Source organism: Melozone crissalis, unplaced genomic scaffold (assembly GCF_028551555.1).
Source record: "Melozone crissalis strain CALT ecotype California unplaced genomic scaffold, PUWL_Pcris_2 ptg000041l_1, whole genome shotgun sequence".
Classification (NCBI taxonomy): domain Eukaryota; kingdom Metazoa; phylum Chordata; class Aves; order Passeriformes; family Passerellidae; genus Melozone; species Melozone crissalis.
Window position 1 is genome coordinate 5,738,461 of NW_026535819.1, and position 18,679 is coordinate 5,757,139.

An 18,679-nucleotide genomic window follows, 5' to 3' on the forward strand; every position below is an offset into this window, starting at 1 on the left:
TTTCTTCCTTAGAATCCCACCTTGTCTCCCAGAGCTGCCAAGTCTCTCTCAAAGCCTTCATGTTTGCGCTGCAGAGCCTGAACACTGGCCAGGTCATGCCCATAGTTGTCTGTATTTAATGCTTGATTCTTCTCCTCTATCCATTCTTTGGTTTCATCAGCATCTCTGATTTGAAGGAAGGAAAGGCAAAAAGGGAATTAAAAGACCTCCCTCCACTGAACAAGCTGGGGTTGAATATGATTTGTTGAGAACAGGTCCTGCTATATTTCAGAATTCTTTTCAGACAAAGTATTTGAGTGAAGACCAAACAAACCCCTCACCTGTGGAATCTCTGGACCTCGTGGGCACTGCCCAACAACTGGCTCCTCTCCTCTGCCAGCTGCTGCAGGGATCTCCAGCGCTCATTCAGCTCCTGGATGAGAGAAGTGAAAAGTCAAGACTGGCCTTTCACTACAGGTAAAGGTTACTAAGTTCTGTTTCTTTCCAGAAGAATGCACAAATTCAGATAACTAAGTTAAATAAAATAATTTGAGGGGTTTCTCCTGAGCTGTAAAACCAAATAATTTTATGTATATAAGATAGTGATCTAACTTGAGAAGCAAATGCTGTATATAGTAATGCTTCTTTCAATAAATTGATTCAAAAGAGTTTATAAAGCTTAATGCAAGATAAAGACTATGGAAAAGTAGGGTAAAAAATATTCACAAGTTCTAAATCAGGTCAGAGAAAGTTGTGGAATTACCTTGATTGAGTTGAAGGTTGCCACAGTGTGTACCATCAAACGTGCAGACTGTGTGAAAAGCCACAAATAAAAAATACAGCATTGAAGTCAACTCTAACCAAAAGCACAACCAGACTGAAAAAGAGTCCTTAAAAAACCAAACAGAAACCACTAGGAAAGACAATGTAAGGAAATTACAATAGCAATTAAGAATAATGTGTTGTAATTCCTAAGGTCTTATAGAGCAGAGTAAGAATAGTCAGAATTCACAAGTAAGCACTGTCATGTTAGTGTAAACTGAAGCAAAGAAATTTTAATGAGGACAAAGAGGAGGAATTTTAAAGGCAACATTCAATACATTAATTAAAAATCCCCACAATCTCAGTTTGCTAAGTTCCTATGAGACTCTTAGAATTCAATGTAGATGTTTGTAATTTGCAAAAAAATACTTTAAAAGTCACCAGTTCCTGGCGACATGGCTGCATTTTCTGTCAAAATATTGCATGCTAACCTGGGTTCCCCACATTCACACAGCTTAAAAGATGTACAAGCAGCTTTAAGTCTAACAGGGTGGATGCAAGACATAAAACATGGCAATGAAATGCTGGGGAAAACACAGTGTTGGATATTTTAGAAAATATTTAAGATATTTTTGTGCTTTAGCAGGTGACAGCTCTTCCATTGTAAGCCTCTAATGAATGGAGAAAGGCTTCTTCTAACTATTGTAGTAAATAAGCTGGAGATGACTAATGAGATACAGCATATTCCTTACTAAAGTATTGACATAAATGGTTTTGACTTTCAGGAATAAAAACATTTTTGTTGTAGCAAGCAGAAAGCAAAGAACTCATGCAAAGTGAACAAGGGATTATTCAACATCTACTGCCCAGAAACTGGAAATCACCCTCATACTACAAGCTCAAAACTAAACAGAGTTTTGTAGCAGAGAGGTAAAAACCAGGTTGTTGAGAATTTCTATGGCACAGGAGAAGCAAATGGTCTAAAAAAGAAGATATACCGTAATTTTTGGTTTATTTTCTTTTTGTGTGCTACTAAGCAATGACACCTACCTTCCAAGGAGAGGCTGTCTTAGAATCAGTTTCATCCTGTTTGAAAATGTGAAGAAACAGCTTTAAATACAAAGCAGAATCTAAAACTATGAGAATACAGTAAAAAAATCTTGAAAATATCTCTCTGTTCAATCCTTAACAGACTAAGTACATTTTTTCATGCAAGTATTTTTATCAGTTTGGGTTATGCTGCTTGCTTAGATCTGTGATGTGGGGCAAGACACTCAGGAAATCAAGGGATCATAGATAAGAAAATCTTTGAATGTCCATTCCAAGTCATTAGTGAGTTCCATCATGGAAATGAACTACAATTATGGCAGAACTTCTCCTTGTACATCCCAAACCTGTTACAATTGCTACTCCATTCACCTCAGAAATCAACACTTACCCTGGGCATCATCCCATAGACTTCCTGCAAAGGAGACAGGACAAACAATTTTTTATTTTCTAACAGAAAGAATGATTTTCCAACATGCTTCACACTTAGTTGGCACAGGATAAAATTACTTACAGCACAAGTATGTAAAAAGCTGGCAAAAAAACCCCAAACCAAAACAGAAAACCTACAAACTCCCTCCACTCTGAATTTCACTCTACTTTATTTTTCTTTTCCCTTAGCATTCCTCATCCATTTTCCTGCATATAAATAAATGCTAAATTTCAAATTTATATGAAGCAAAGTTAATGCATGGATTCGCCATGACTTCTAATATTATTGTAAAGACTTTCCATTCCTAAGAAAAGAAAGGAAAAAGCTCTAGATGCTGCTGCAATTTGCTCTAGTATTATTACAGAATATAATTCTAAAGGTCTTCTTGAAAACAGCCTGAATCTTGCAATGCCAGACAAAGACAACAGATAAAAGAAAGAAGGAAAATATTTTGCTTCTTAGATTAGAATAAGAGAAAAAGAGCACCTGTTGCTGTACTGCTTGTACTTCATCTGCCATCAGCCCTTCTGACTCCAGGTCCTTGGCAACCTTGTTTATATCCTTCAGGCGTGACTCATTGGCTTTGAGATCCTGCAGAGAACAGGAAATATCCCAGCATTAAAATTCACCAAGCAGAACATGTGGAACAAGGTGGCTCCCCAGGAGAGCCCAGTGTGTGAACAGCAGGAATTGAGCACAGTGACCCTGAATTCCCATCCTGTGCCAGGGAATCCCAGATTTTTTTTTCCCCTCCATATCTCAGGGAAATAACTCTACAGATGGAAACCAAATGCATCTTCCCTTTCAATAGGAATAACTTAGCTGAAGGTTATGCTTTACACAAACTGAAATTCCTCCAAAACTTGGCAGACTCTACTGCAAAGTGTTGAAAGAGAGTTTCAGCTCTCTGGGATCTGGGAAGCATGGAACAACCTGGGGAATGTAATCAAACTGAAGACACTTTATTATGGGATTCTCTATCCTCACAAAATTAAATTTAAAAATTCATATATGCCTTCTATGGACCTTTTATGTCCAATCAAATCCATATTTCCTTCTCAGCTATGAAGAATTGTCATGGATACATGATCAGAAAGCCTGAAGGGAAAGGCCAAAATTAACATACACACTATGCAGCATCACAACATACCTTCTGGAAATCATCAAATTTCTTCTGCAGAACCTCCACCTGCTCCAGATCAGCACCCACTTCCTCACTGGTGAGTGCTGCTTCCTTCTCATTGATCCACTGCTGCAGCTCGTTGGCTTCACGGAAAAGCATGAACTTCTTGCAGCTTTTTTCCAACATGCCTTTACGTTTTTCTCCCAGTTCCAGGAGAGAGTGATACCTGGGACAAGCAGGAAAGAAAAGCAGGGAACAATCAGATGGAATTGAGTCCTATCAGAGGAATTTCCTAAGTACTGGGGTCCCCAAAAATGGGAATCCCTGAACTTATGTCCAGTTCTGCTACAGGATGAGCTACTCATGTGCAGTTGGGAATGAAGACTGTCCATGTCTCTCCTCCACATGGATTGCACACCAAAATGAGAATTCTCACATGCAACACCTCACTGGGCAAATGCAAACCCAAATCACAGCCTAGACTGGGGTAGGCTCTTAAACCACAGGATCACTGCAGGGCAGGAATTACTCCATAGGCTCTTGCTTGCCAAGGGATATTTTCCTAGAGTACATCAAGTTTGCCATCAGGTTATGAAAATCCACCAGTCTCAGGACATAAACACCTTCACTAGCCATTTTCCAGTGCAAAATCTGCTGAATGTTTAAGCAAGGTGTGAATCTTTGATAACACACCTATATTCAACTGGGAAAGCCATTAAACTAATTTAGTGTACGCTTTTTGTATCTGTGGAATTCTCAAATCAGTGATATTTGTACTGCTTTACTTTTGGAACAGTAAAAAAACAATATGAAACCTCAAGCATGTTTAAATTGATCTGCACAGGCAAATAAACCTATTAAGACCAGCCAGTTATTTAAAACTATCTTGTAATCAACTACACACAGATGATCCTACAAGAACTTTTCCAAGCTATTGCTGAAAAAAACCAAGAGCAGTTTTGCAGTCACTTATACTGAATTACAAATCTCTCTAGCAATGCATAATGCCTGTTTTTTAAAAACCTGCACTCAGAAAACCACACTCTTAATACTCATTTTTATTTGAAGTCTTCCAGAAGATAAGACATTTTAGCTGCATCTGGAAGGGTTTTTTATGTCCTGAATCAGTTTGGACATTGGTCTACCACAGTGATCAACAGTAGCAATAGATTCTCATTATTAAGCACATTCCTTCTGATGTTATTAAATCAAATAATACCAGACACTGCTGAGGTACCTGCAGGGCCTCAAATGGGGATGTTTTCATTTCCCACCCCAAAGCACAAGGCCACAGACTGAGCAGTTACAACCTCCCAGCCTGAGGAGTTCAATCCTGCACCATTTTCCTAACCAACAGCCCAGAGATGACAAAGTCCCTTCAAAAAAATCCTCAGTATCCTGGGCTGTAATATCTATATACCAAAGTGATAAATCAGCTCTCCTTCCATGGAAGCAGGGACTTTGTAGCTTCCTGTTTACTGTAGTTTAAGAGTGGGCAGTTTAAGAATCTTTCATATTAGATTTAAATAGAAACTTTTTAGCCTGACTTGAAGCCTGCCCTAAGTGCAGCTGTTTGCCTCAGCAAACAACATTAGGTATTAAGTACTTGTAAAGCTTATAGAGGATCTGGGGCAAAACTCTTTCAGAAGCAAACCTAACCTCAGAGCTGCTTTGCAACACTTGGGAGATTTACATAGAAGTGTCACTTTTAATTTTCAAGAAATATATTTGCTATGACAAGCCAGGCACAGCCAATGAACACCGTGGCTTTGGATTTCCCAACAAATGCCACCAGTATAATGCAAACTTGATATCTTTTCCAGGAGACACAAACACAGATTTCAAAATTCAGTTAATGTTAAAATGAAGGAATAATCACCCTATATAAATAATGTTTTTTGAGCATCCAGCACGAATGTTACTTTGTATGATAAACCATGACAGCCCCACCCTTCCTAAACTCTTAAGACATTCAGATGTGATGCAATACTTGGTAGATATATTTTATATATATTTATATAAACAAGCTAATATTTCCATCTGCACCTCAGAAAATGTAAGCGATGCTTTTAAAGAAAAACAGTCCAGATAGCCCTAATGCCTCTTTGGTAAGCAAAACCAGAGTGATGGAATAAACATGAACCAAATCCAGCAGCACAGAGGTGCCCAGCAAGATAAGCAGCTGCTTGTGAGGAACAGAGGAAACACAGACCACCACATTCATCTAAACTAATCCTCCTTGCAGAAATGGCCTCCTTCACGGCTCTTTGGAGCAGCATTCCCAATGAAAGAAACAAAGGGAGGATGAGCAGTGACAGTGTGGAGACAGCATGGTTTAGGAAAGGGCTAATCCTACTCACAGTTCTTCGACCTGTTTCATACGCAGAGAGACACTGCCGACCTCCTTAGTAATGAGAGTCCTGCACAGACAGGGAGCACAGCAAATGCATGCGAAAAATTAGTCAGATTAACAAAAATAATGAAAGCAGCAGCTCCATCCATGGCTGGTCTGTGGTAGGAGATGGGTAGGAGTTCACATTTAAATGGAGAAAATTAGGTGTTGTTCAGAAGCAAAGCAAATCAGATCAGGAGTACAATTCATGTAAGGAAACCTCAGCAGTACAGTTGAGCTCTCTCTATAAGGTCTCCTCATTTCCTCATGATTGTGCCATGGGATTGGAAACTAAAAGGTGGTCCCCTCTCCTTGGCTCTAAAATAAGGCACCCTGTTCTAGTTACTAAAATCCATATGCAAACCCATGGAGGGATATTGATATTGATAGGGATTGGAGGGATATTTAATAATGATATTATTAACATCCTGACCAATGTGCCACAATTCTCCAGCATTTTTTCTTCATGCTGGTAAAATGTTTTTTTGTTACAGGTTGGTGGGGGTTTTTTGTGCTATTTTATTATATTTTTTTAATTCTAGAGCTAAGGCTAGTAATTATTGCATGGCACTGTAATAAGTGATGACTCAACACAACTGAGTGGGAAGAAATTCTGACACAGAACGACAGCATAGCTGCACAAACAGATGGGAGTACACAGAAAACTTTCAGCTTCAGCTTTCAAATGGCTTGATAAGATGGGCTAGCACTCACAGCTATCACCCACAGCCCTTGCTTGAATTAATCTCCAGCCACCATGTGCTTTAAGAAGGTCATTACCAAGCAGCCTTGCAGTTTTCTGTTTGAAACGATATGCTGCTCTTTTAAAAAATATGATAAAAGTTGAAAAAAAAAAGAAGGGGGGGACACCTTTTAGCTCCTATAATGGCAACAAATATTGGCACCACGTTTCAGAAAAAAAAAAAAGTGATGAGCTAGGAGCAAAGTAGCCCCAGCTCATAAGGAGGGCACCTTCAGAGGCAGCCTTGTGTAGGGAGAGCACTGTACTTAATGGAATCAAATTTAAGAAAGCTTTTCAAAACAGATCACACATTAAGAAGTGACAATTACATATACAAGAGTTGCTTAGGACATATATAATTCACAAACAAGTTAAGTAGTTAGGTACAAAAACAAAAGGAACACAAAATACTCAAGTCAGACAGTAAGTTGAGCTCTAGTGTCATGAGTTGAACAGTTAAAAATGGGAAAAGCAACAAGAAAATCTAGAGTAAGAATAAAGCAACTGAATCCGGTGCCTCTGGCAAAGGAGCCCCTTGTTTTGCTCCAATTAATTACTCCCTAGTGTAAGAAGCATTAACCTAAGCTGGTGGCAATCTGTGAAGCAAAGGCCAAGCCAGCTGATGCTGGCAGTGTCACATCTCATCAGTCAGAGCTTACTGGTTGTCGATCTGCTCCTGGCGCAGCGCGATGCTGCCCTGCTCCTCCAGGAGGTTCTCTCGGGATGCAGACTGGGCAGGGTCCAGTTTCTTCACATAGGCAGCAGGGACAAATCCCTGACGGTCATTGACTTCCACCTTCCACCAGTCCTGGAAGGAAAAAAAACCACAAAGCTCTGTGAGGACATCATCAGGCATAAAGAATGCTGGGCAACTGAATGCTGCAAATCAGAGACTTCTATTAAAACAAGGAAAGCCGTGATGCTCTCAACAGTTTGCTCTTGTTATGGAGATCATTTCAAACAGTCTTTTGAAGACGTCTCCTCTTGTATTTGGCCAAAAGTTCCTCCACATCAGGGAATTAAAGTTCTCTCAGACATGTGCCCTGTCTTGGAAAAGTTGGCAACTGTAGAGGAGTGATGGAAATGAAGTGAAGAAGTTCAGCTGAAGTGCTGAATGGGGACATGGGCTAAATGTGCCAAAACCAAACAAAACATACAGCACTGAGGGAGTCAAGCTGGGCAGCAAAGCAGGAGGCCAGAACCCACCTTGTTGGTGCTGTTGAGTAAGGTGAGGATATCTCCCTTCTTCATTGTCACCTCCCGGGGACTCTTCTCCTGGTAATCATAGAGTGCCAGAACCAGCTCTTTTCCAGTTTCATCATCTGTGGGAGCAACTTGTTGCTAAAAAAAAAAAGCACAAGAAAAAATGAGCTGCTCCATGTTTATTACAATCAATGCTGTTGTCCTAGAATAGACCTCAGCCTTAGTTAAAGCTGCTGTAGAGTCAGTTTAGGTGCTGTCTGGGCTCAAACCCTGAAAAGCACCATATTAAATTGTTTTACTTCAAAACAATACAGCTGTCTTACAATTATAAAAACAGACTGCTAATTTTTTTGAGAAAAATCAAGCACAGTCTGCAATAACCTCTCAAAATCAACAACTGTTATTGAGCTTTGTTTTTACCTTTTGCTGACCCATGAATTTTAGTTACATGATTGGCATCTTTCCTTACCCTGCATGCCTGGGCCTGTTCCCTCAATGCCTGGATGCTGCTACCATAAGCAGAGAGATCAGACATCAAAGCTTCATGTTTCTTCAGAAGAGCCTGAAAGTGGATGATAATAACAACATGCACACCTTGCCATTTTACAGATATGCTTTTGCTTCAAATATATACTTTGACTCCATACAAAGGGAATGTGGGTTTTTCAGAGCTGCCAGCCTTGTGACTCTCATGGGAATAATCACTTCTATTTATTCACAGGCTAGATAGTGGGCCTAATGCTCCTGGTGCTTTGCCTCTACCTTATCTCAGCAACATTCTTTTGTTCTGACCAGAAATGACTATTTCCAGAGTGATATGGCTAAGTTTAAAGTGTGCCTTTAAACTGCACTTCATGTTGATAAAATGTCAGTCAGCTCTGCCTGGGATGTGGTGTTTGACTGCAGAATGACATCAATAAAACAAATCCAGACAAAAAAAAAAATTACTTCCAGGCTAATGAACTGCTGAAAACCAGACTCATACTGAAATGCTCATCCCATGAGGAATTTGCTGATATTATTTTCATTATACTTATAAAAACAAAACTTTGTAAAAGAGTGCATACAGAGGTAAAGCTTCCTCACAGTTGGTTTAATATACTGAGCAGCAGAATTTCACATAGTTGCAATAGCAACTAAGACACAGGAAAATATGTCATCTTTTGACTAAGAGCCAAAATCTTGCTTGATGCAAGAATCCGCCCTCAAGAATCCTGAAATTATCACAGCTCATTTTTTACCACTGGATAAATCCTCACTGTACTTATGCAAAATGGATTTAAACAAGATTCTCAAATACCTCAGCAGAGTCTTCATCTTTCCCATAGTCTGTACTGCCTACAATGGGCTCCTTTTCCCTCATCCAGGATTCAGCCTCATTAGCATCAGCAAAGTACTGCTGAGCCTGCAGGGAATCCTCCAGGTCCTGCCGCCGCTGAGATGCTTTGGCTTTCAGAGAGTCCCACTTCTGGTTCAGCTCGTTCAGTTTGATTTTCACATCCTCAGCTGCAAAGTGTCCTGTGGAACAGAAGCAGAGGGAACTGAAGGACTTCAGCAGACAAAAGCAATAAACATTAAAAGATTACTTATTATTCTTCAAGGTCAAAAAGTCAGACCAATTTAAAGCCTATTTAGACTAGAATTATAAAAACGTAACTCAGCTGTCCTTTTGCCTCAGACTGGAAAACACAACCTGCAAATTAAGCTGTACTAGCATATCTTAATCAATAGGAATAAAATGAGACACATCACAACATTTCTCAATGATGAAACAGAAAAGGTCATCTCTTTCCAGAGTTCTGGCAGCAGACAAATATTATTTCAGACCTGCAGGATTTTTTTTCAAATTTTCATGTTAAAAACACCCAGCCAGAAATACAGATGCCTATTTATTTAAAAGCAAGAATTACTGTCTTTGTAGAGAATCTCTCTCACATCATGATTATGTACCTGAGATAGAGCCCTTTAACAGATTTAATTCTAGAGACTAAATACAATAGGCACAAAATTGCTAAATAAGTGTTCATCAAGAGTAGACAGAGATCTGTCAAAATTAGGACAGGAGGTTCCCATCTAGGAATGTAAATATATTTTCAGGTGAAAGGATGACCAGGAGTTCATCCTGCTAGCAGGTACCTGCCTATTATCAGGATAAAATCAGGCAATAATTCTTAACTGTGCTGGGCCAGAGAACAAAGACTGCCAGAGTTAAAAAATATTGAGACATACCTTCTTCCACCATAGCATTTCCCTTCTGTGTGACTGCTTTAATGCGAGGCTCATGGCCTGCAATTTCTGCCTGCAAAGCCTGGTGCTTCTTTAACAGATTCTGGACACCAATTAAGTCCTTGCCTGAAAGATACAAAGTAATTAAATCAGCTGAATCACAGTCACTAAATCAAACAAAAATTTCAAGGCAGCTGCAGCCAGCAATACAGAAACTTGCACAGGGAGAACTCGAACAATGAGGAGAGAGTACTATGGAAACTACATTACCACTGCAATTACATAAGCAAAATAACAGAGACTCAGGGCAATGGCAAATTGTAACTCTGGGCAATGTTAATTACACCGAAGAGCTCTGAAATTTTCAGAGAAATGTTGTATAAAGATACAATTTATAACAGAGCAATTCTGACATCTGAATCCTAGAGATCCCAGGATGGACCAACCTCGGTTTGTTGAAGCTGCAATAGGTTCTTTTTCCCTAATCCAGGTCTCCTCATCCTCAATGTCACGGAAAAGCTGCTGCAGGCGAAGAGAATCTGCAAGTTTCTGCTTGCGAGCCACCATGGGGTCCTTCAGAGCTTCGTAACGAGCCACTAAAGCCTCTTGTTTCTTCTTGATATTGTCAGCATCAAAGTGCCCAGCCTCCTGGAACTGGCGTGCCTGGATGGTAATGCCATCTATCCGATCCTAAAATTGATCAGCAACACCATTAGGTCAGAACTTCTGTGAGGTGGCTGCAGTGACTGAGAAGCTCATTTCTAATAAAGTTATAAAGATATTATTTTAGACACATACAAGGTATGTTTTATTTCAAAATTATTTCTGAGAAGCAAACTGTAAATCCCAAAGCTAAAAAAATTATAAAAACCAGACCTGCTAAGGTCTCTGACTGAGCATATCTGAAAATGCCATCTTTTGAGTGAGCAGATCTGCAAACGCAGAAATAAAAATTATTTCCTTACCTGATGGGCAGCAACATCTGCCTCCAGCAGTGCATGTTTCTTCTGAAGATTCTGAACATTAGTAAGATCTTTTCCATAATCATCAGAAGCCAAGTGTCCTTCTACTTCATAGAGCCAGAGCTCAATGTCCTCCACATTGCGATTAAACTGCTGCTGCTGATTGGCTTCTCGCAGTTTTATACCTGAGAGAGACAGGCAAGAGAAGAACAGGACAGTAAGTCAAGTGGAAACTGAAGTTAACTCATTTCCTGTGTTCTCCCAGCTAAACTCTCTAAAATTTTGCCCATATTCTTCTGAGCAAGTCATACCTTTGAGCTCAGTGGCCTCCAGAAGTTTCTTCCACAAGCTGATGACTTCATTCATGCGAGCTGCCACCTCATCGGACGCGTAGTGCTTGACATCAATGAGCTTCTGGCCAGCTTTCTCCAGGGCATCGATCCGGCTCTGGTTAGCAGACAGCTCTGCTTCAAAAGCCTGGTGCTTCTGAACTTTACCTTGCAAGTTTGATGGATCCTACAGATGAAGAAAGAAATAGAACATTTCAATGCAAAACCAGTACCCAAAGATCTTTGAAGAATTTTTGAAATTGGAGTACATTTATAGACATGCTATGGTGTAACCAGAGGATCTGGTGCCAAAAATATGCCTTAAATCAGAATTTTTAAGCTATTGGATAGGCATGATTACTGCATGATGGAAAATGCCTCTTGGGGTCAGGAAGAAATTACACAATTCCTCCTGTTGCCATTAATACCACTGACTATCAGCAACATTTGCTTCGTGTCATTAGACTGATTAAGCCTGGTACTGTCTTAAAAGCATTCTACCATTCATCTTTGTATTTACCTTGTAGGCCTCATCAGTTGCAGTTTTCATCTTTTCATTAACCCAGCTCTTGAGCTCATCAGAATCTCGGAAAAACTGCTGCAGATGGAAAGAATCTGCCAGCTGAGCGCGGCGGCGCATGGCTCTTTCATGAAGGGCATTTCGGCGGCTCAGCAGCTGAAAAAAGAAGAAAGGAAAAGGTTTTTAAATTCTTCAAGCTCGTAAGAACCATCACTGTATCCCTCTTGGGACAATTCCACTGACTTATCCTATATTGAAGTCAAACCATGTAAAATAATAAAGCAGAACCAGATTTAACGCCTACAGTCCAAATGTATTTTGGATACTTACAGCATCTCTGCGTGTAGCAACATCATCCATGGCATAGTGGTTATTCTGAATCAACTTAGTAGCAAACTCATCTAATGCCTAGAGGGAAAACAAGTTTCCATTTATTTGGTGTAATAGAAATTGCTTGTGCAAATTTGCTTAGTATATCAATTCCCCAAAGTTTATCACAGTAAAACTGGCAGAAAGCCATTAGCAGATTTATCCTTACACCCTTTTCTCTCTGTATCCTCATCCTCTCCACGTGGAAGAGTGCAGGTTTTTTACAAACATTCATCCACCTGTGCGCTGGTATGATAAGGATGCACCAGGTTACCTGGCTCTGAGACAGAATCAAGTCCTATCCCATACTTTTCCACTCTCTTCCATTTTAGAGACAATTAGAGCTAATACATCAACATAAGAGAAGATCATTCTGCAAAGCCAACCCCATCCTTTACCACCAGTGTCTCCTCCCCAGTGAATAAATGCCCTTGTTTCACTTCTTGTCCATTTAGTGATGGCCTAATGTCAATGTCTTACTGTGATTTTCTCCTCTTGGGCACTTAGGGATTTCTCAAAGTCTTCATGCTTCTTCAGAAGAGCCTCCACACTGTCCAGAGAATCACCAAGGTCTTCATTCAGCAGAAAAGCCTAAAGTAAGGACACAAACACATTTTTATATTTCCATACTCAGCTGCTCTAAGTGAGCTGAAGCACAGCCAGGGATATTTCTTGCCATATGTTATTACTGAAAGGTGAAGATGGCATGGTGTTTGCTTTATGCTTCTAACAGCCAATAATTCCTTTTAGCCTCTTATTCACCCAGCATTTTACAAGAGTTAACACACACAAAAGCCACATCAAGCCCACTTGTCACAGCTCATAGTTTCAGCATTTGATGGAAACAGCCATTGCACCATTTCAGGCAGTCAGATAAATAACTCTGCACAGCACCCACTCACTCGTGGGTGCTCATGGCACTGCCAGCAGGCAATACCAATTGCTTGAGCTTACAAAAGACTACCCAGAAATTAAAGTTCACCATATCTGGAGAATTCAAAGATATGCACTCACTTCTTGTTTGCTCATCCAGTTGTCAACTTGCTCAGTGTCTCTGTAGAAAAGCTGCAGGTCCATGCACTGCTCATACTGCTGCCTGCGGAGCTCCCACAGCTCCAGCAAGGCAGACCTTTCATCTGAGAGGATGGTCAGCTAATTGATGGGGAAGGAAAATATAATGATTTTATTTAACACTCTAGTTCACTTCCATCTCAGTGTAAAATCAAATTGTCATCTAAAAAATGGTTAGCACTGAATTGAAAATGACCTCCTGACCTCCTGTGTAAACAATGAAATCTCCAGTTCCTGATGTGATCATCCTTTTAAATTAAGGGACACAGAAGAAAGAGAAAATTCTTCTAGGAGCTCTTGCTCTCAACTTACCTTTTCTTTAACTTCATCAGAAGCATAGTGCCCAGCAGAGAGCAAAGCCTGGCCTGACTCATCAGCAGATTTGAAGCTGTCTTCATGGGCATCAATTTCTCCCTATGGAAGGGGATGTGAAAAAGCTGTTACCAAAATTTATCTTAGCAGAGAGTGTCAGAATTACCTTACAATGCACATAAGGTAGGTATAAATTTCTACATTAAAATGAAACTAAAAGTTCATTTGAGCTGTATTCTTTCTGCTTAATTATAGGAATTCCTCATGATGGAGAACAAAAACAATCATTAGTCCAACTGGCTGCTATCAGGCCTACTTTTTATAAAATATTATCATAAGCATTCTTAAATACTTAGTATATATCTACCATCTAGAAACAATTTAAGAATATTAAATCAAGACAGCAATTTAGTACTGTGTCAGTTGCATGATCAAAGCATTCCAGTGCTACAGCACTGACTCAGACTGTGTCAGACACACAAATCAGAGTGCTGCTGCCTGGATTTTCTGTATAACCACTCTACCTTATGTTCCTGATGTCTGTCTAGAAGGGCTTCTGCCCCAGCCACATCATTGGCAAGTTCATCAGCATTTATCAGAGCCTTCATCTCAGTCACCCAGCTGGTGAGGTCCCGGAAGTCTGCGAGAAAGCGCTGCAGCCTTGGGTAAGCAAAGCAAAAAATAATTAGGAATAAATAATTTGCAGAGTTTCTCTCCCTTTCCCCAAAGAAAGGGTTATAAACATAAAAGCTGTTCTTTAGATACAAATAAAACAACACAAAAATCTCTTCAGAATATTAAATAACTAAATATGCTTTCAATCAAAACAGAAGTCTTTTGAAGTTACGAAAATGTTGGGTTTTAAATCAATGTCTCAAAGATATATTTTGCATATAACTTATATTGCATGCAAAATTAATATTTCTAACTACACACTGAGGACAACAGAAATCAAAATATAGTTCTCAAGATAATTCACAGGGCTGCTTTTGTCATAACAGTGTGTGGGGGAGGGAACTGACAGAAAATTTCAACTGCACATGCCTCAGCCCTAAAACAAGCAAACAAATCCTCAAATTCCTTCCAGAATGCCTTTAGTTGTTGCCTTTGGCATATGCTTAACACTTATCAGCAATGTGATCAGTTTCTGGTTCCCTTTTATATTTGCTGTTAATTGCTCTGAAGAGACTATGGCAGGGGAGGTAAAGAAAAAGATTATTTGTGTGGGTTTCCACTGCCAAAAATCCCACATTGTGGGAAGGAACAAAGGGCAGAAAAACAAAACCAGAAAGGATGTAAACTAATCACCATATTGGGATTAGTTTGTTTTTAGAATGGCTTCTCAACAGTAATCTAACAGGTTATGTTTCAGATTCCAGGTTAGTGTAGACAAGACTGGATGAACACAAATTCCACAGAAAAAAAAAAAAAAACCAACAAACTACCATAGAAACAAGGAATTAATTTGGTCTCAGACAATATATCAAACAATATAGCATACTTCAGTCTTCATAGAGACTCTTAAAGACTAGTGAACAGATTTGTAATAAAAATATTGAAACAACTTTTTTTTCCAGCAAAACTGAAACATATTCAAATAATGTACTTCCAAATGCATGTCTCAACTTAGATGGAGAAAACAGCAAATGTCCTAAAACATTACTGTGTCTATTTTGATAGTTGATCCACATTTAGAGAACAACAACAAGCTGCAATAATTTTTCAATCACATAAATATTTCTTTTTTTCAATCACATAAACATTTCTTTTACAAGAAGTTAGTGCAAAATAGAATTTGGTGAACGAGAATGCTCTTAAAACGCCAGAATCATCCCAAAATTTTGGAAATGGCACTCTTTTCTTCTCCTTCCAAGAGGCCTGTGTCAGATGTGCCCCAGGAGGGAAGCAGCCCTGTCCCGCTGCAGTGACCCACCTGTAGGAGTCGTTGAGGCGAGCGTGCCTCTCTGCGGCCAGCGTGCGGATCTGCTCCCAGTTGGTGATGAGCTCCTCCCGTTTCACTTGGATTTGGGAAGCATTTATTGGGTGAGACTGCTGCAAACGGTCAGCCTCTGCACACAGGGCCTTCACCTAAACCCAGGCACAAACAGAGTGAGCTTCCACCCTTTTCCAAGCTGGTTACCTCATTTAAATAGATCTCACAAGGTACCTTATCCTCCAGAGCAGCCAGGTCTCTTTCCAGGCCTTCGTGCTTGCGCAGTAATGCCTGCACGCTGGCTAAGTCTCTGCCAAAATCATCTGAGGCCATCAACTGCCCTTTCTCCTTAATCCAGCTGATTGTTTCATCCACATCCCTTCAAAACAAAGCAGAAATTGAAAGCAGATTGTCTTGTATGGAAAAAGGAAGGAAGCAGGATGTGTTCCCATATGTGTGCCAGACATACTAGCATACAAATCCACATATATAAACACTGCAGCCAACTCCAAACATCCTTTAGAAAACAAATAAATAGACTTTCTTTGCATCTCAAGAAACTTTGAAGCATATTAACAGGCCACTGTCCCCCAGGAATTACAGGACCACTGAGCACTGTCATGGAGTGGATCTATTTCCCACTCTGGACCCTTCCCCAACTTAATTACAGCAAATCTCAAAATGCTGTAGACGGAGATGAGAATAGAAAGACACTGCTCAGAGCCTCCAGAACAACTGGGCTGACATCCAATAAAAAAAGCACATCCCATTTAAGGCTCATCTAGGACAGAACTGGGGGAAAAAGCCCTCAGAGGAAAGGAGAGCAAAACTGCCAAGTTCTGAAAAGCTCCATCTAAAGTAATTGTAGAACAACGAGGTCTTCATTCAGCAAGTCATGCAGAAGAGCAAAGCAAAAGGAGACAGTAGCTCCTCTCATACTACTGTGTGCAGCTGAATGCATCATTAAACACCCACACAAGGGTTACATCATTCAGCAGATCCAGCCAAGTTCATACCTGTTGAAACGCTGAACTTCAGCTGCCCCAAAGAGTTTCCCTTGCCTCTGAAGGGCAAGTCCCTTCAGACGCTGCCAGCTTGCATTTACTTCATCTTGTTTGGACTTTATCAGCTCCTCTTCAGGATGTGTTTCCTGGCAAGCAAAGGAAAAATGCTATTTTCATATGTTCTTTGCTTTTATATCCATTGACAAAACGCTGCTGGTCTTCAAGAGATCAATTTATAATTACTGTCCTTTCCAGATGATCACCCAATTCAATATTTTCCCTGAAATTTCACTGTGCAAACATTCAATACTCATGTAGTGTTTTCCCTATATACTGATTAGTCCATGGCAAGAGGGCTATAAACAGTATCTTCTTTTTCCCTGGAATGCCCTGCCTCCATCCTTAATCAGGCCCCAGATATCAAACCAGAAGAGATATTAAACCTCCCTGTCCAAGGGAAATAAATTTAACCCCAATATGACAGTTTCTCTTACTAATCACAGCTCTCCACATTTTCAGGAGCATTCCCAGATGGGGCAGTTATTCAGGCTGTTCAGCAGAAGAACAAGTGAATCAAATGGTGACCATTTTAGGTGAAGAAAGCCAAGCACCAAAGCTTTGCTCCAAAGCATGTGGAGCAAAGCTTAAACATCTGCCCCAAACCAGGGGGAAAAAGAGGGGAAGTTACAAATGCTTCCTGTGGTAACTGACTTGCCAAGAGAGATTTTCAATACCAATAAATGCTTACCTGGATAAGTTTGCCAGCAAACTGGTTCACTTCATTTACTCTTTCTTCATGAGCTGCAAGGTCTGTCTGGAACTCTTCAAACTTCTTTTGCAAAACTTCAACATGCTCTAAGTCCTGTCCAAGCTCTTCTGATGTCACTATTGCTTCCTAGTACATTGAAAAAAAAAAAAAAGTTAATTTCAGTATATCCTATGGGAAATCACTATTAAAACTAGGAAGCACATTGTCCTAATTTTCAATAGGTCAAAGACAATCACAGTGTTCAAGGTCAGACTTAAAACTATGAAGTTTATTCATTAAACTCCATTCCCTGCCCCAACATCTACCCATTATTGCAGAAAATATGCCAGATCACTAAGGTGATTATTTTTTCATCTTCCTTAGTCATAATAATTTTTCAAGTACAAATTCCTACCACACAGAGTGATTAGAATTTGTTCCTTTTTACACTGTTTGTGGGCATTTGCTGTAGGATTCTGATGCAAGATTTCTGCACAAGAAGTGCAGTGTTGTATTCAGTAACAGTTATACACGGTTTACAGTTTGAACCCACAATGATACAAAATAGCAAACCATCATTTAAGGAAACCAGTGTGATTATTTTGTGGCTTTTATTCTTTTGATAGTGTGGTTTGTGGTTTGCTTCCTTAGAGTTCAAAGAATCAAGAGCCAACAGTCCTCCTGCAGTTCATGTCCTTACAATATCTAAAGATATTCCAATCATTTAGTAACTATCTACACACTGTTTGTTGCTTGGGCTGGCTCCTTTCTGAAACAAATAATTTAGAATATTTATTAAAAAAAATATTTGCTTTCACACCTTGAAGATTTCCCTTAGAGGAAACTTGAATTGTATCTGTCTTCTCAAAGCAAAGAATGAATTGATTATGCTAAAAGTACTCTCCAACAAACAGGCTTCCTCTTAGACTATTAACTTTTATTGAGGCTGCAACAAAACAGTAGTACTTTGCACACACACTGCTGATGCAATGTGAATAACTAAATAAAACATACAGGTGCCTTTACAAGCTTTCTGAGACTACCTGACCTCCAGCAACTCTTTGCTGACAGAAATTTTTCACACAAACACATCAGATTTCCATCAAGGACACAATAAAGGGAGGTAATTATACACCTTGTCATTGATCCAGTCCAAGACATCTTCACATTCCCGTAAATATTGCACCAACTTCTGTGCTTGCAGTAATTTCACTCCCTTCTCTCTCATCTTTTCCATCAGTAATTCCCATAGTCGGTGCAGCTCCTGCAGTCGAGTCTGAAACAAAAGGATGTTGTTATTAAAATCCCCTGTCAAAGAAGATGAGATTTATTCCCTTCCTGTCCTTAACAGTAGATTTATTTGTTGTTCTGAAGTTGTACATCCTAAATCTTACTTTAGACAAAGGGGAAGGGACAAACCTCATGATTTTATCTTTACTGAATAGTTTTCAAATTATGTAGTGTTGTAACACAAAACTAGAAATTACAGAACTGAATATTTAGACAGTTGTGATTAATTAATGA

The 18,679-nt window shown here is 39.6% G+C and overlaps 1 protein-coding gene across 4 annotated transcripts in view; it reads right to left on the reverse strand.

The window, feature by feature from the left end:
- SPTAN1 (spectrin alpha, non-erythrocytic 1) overlaps window positions 1–18,679 on the reverse strand; it is a 45,879-nt gene that overhangs the window by 17,008 nt on the left and 10,192 nt on the right. For 2 of the 4 annotated variants that reach the window (XM_054284375.1, XM_054284374.1), the window contains exons 4-30: window positions 18,291–18,431; window positions 17,156–17,302; window positions 16,420–16,553; window positions 15,638–15,782; window positions 15,404–15,558; window positions 13,995–14,130; window positions 13,471–13,572; window positions 13,102–13,239; window positions 12,568–12,678; window positions 12,049–12,126; window positions 11,719–11,874; window positions 11,181–11,385; window positions 10,873–11,054; window positions 10,354–10,597; window positions 9,911–10,033; window positions 8,982–9,199; window positions 8,151–8,243; window positions 7,685–7,819; window positions 7,138–7,286; window positions 5,705–5,764; window positions 3,372–3,570; window positions 2,708–2,812; window positions 2,180–2,203; window positions 1,792–1,827; window positions 743–790; window positions 321–412; window positions 21–165 (exon numbers count right to left, since the gene is read on the reverse strand). In XM_054284375.1, coding sequence (XP_054140350.1) covers window positions 21–165; window positions 321–412; window positions 743–790; window positions 1,792–1,827; window positions 2,180–2,203; window positions 2,708–2,812; window positions 3,372–3,570; window positions 5,705–5,764; window positions 7,138–7,286; window positions 7,685–7,819; window positions 8,151–8,243; window positions 8,982–9,199; window positions 9,911–10,033; window positions 10,354–10,597; window positions 10,873–11,054; window positions 11,181–11,385; window positions 11,719–11,874; window positions 12,049–12,126; window positions 12,568–12,678; window positions 13,102–13,239; window positions 13,471–13,572; window positions 13,995–14,130; window positions 15,404–15,558; window positions 15,638–15,782; window positions 16,420–16,553; window positions 17,156–17,302; window positions 18,291–18,431 — 3,501 coding nt within the window. The remainder of the gene's footprint in view (window positions 1–20; window positions 166–320; window positions 413–742; window positions 791–1,791; window positions 1,828–2,179; window positions 2,204–2,707; window positions 2,813–3,371; window positions 3,571–5,704; window positions 5,765–7,137; window positions 7,287–7,684; window positions 7,820–8,150; window positions 8,244–8,981; window positions 9,200–9,910; window positions 10,034–10,353; window positions 10,598–10,872; window positions 11,055–11,180; window positions 11,386–11,718; window positions 11,875–12,048; window positions 12,127–12,567; window positions 12,679–13,101; window positions 13,240–13,470; window positions 13,573–13,994; window positions 14,131–15,403; window positions 15,559–15,637; window positions 15,783–16,419; window positions 16,554–17,155; window positions 17,303–18,290; window positions 18,432–18,679) is intronic. The other 2 variants (XM_054284377.1, XM_054284376.1) reach the window with 1 other exon arrangement.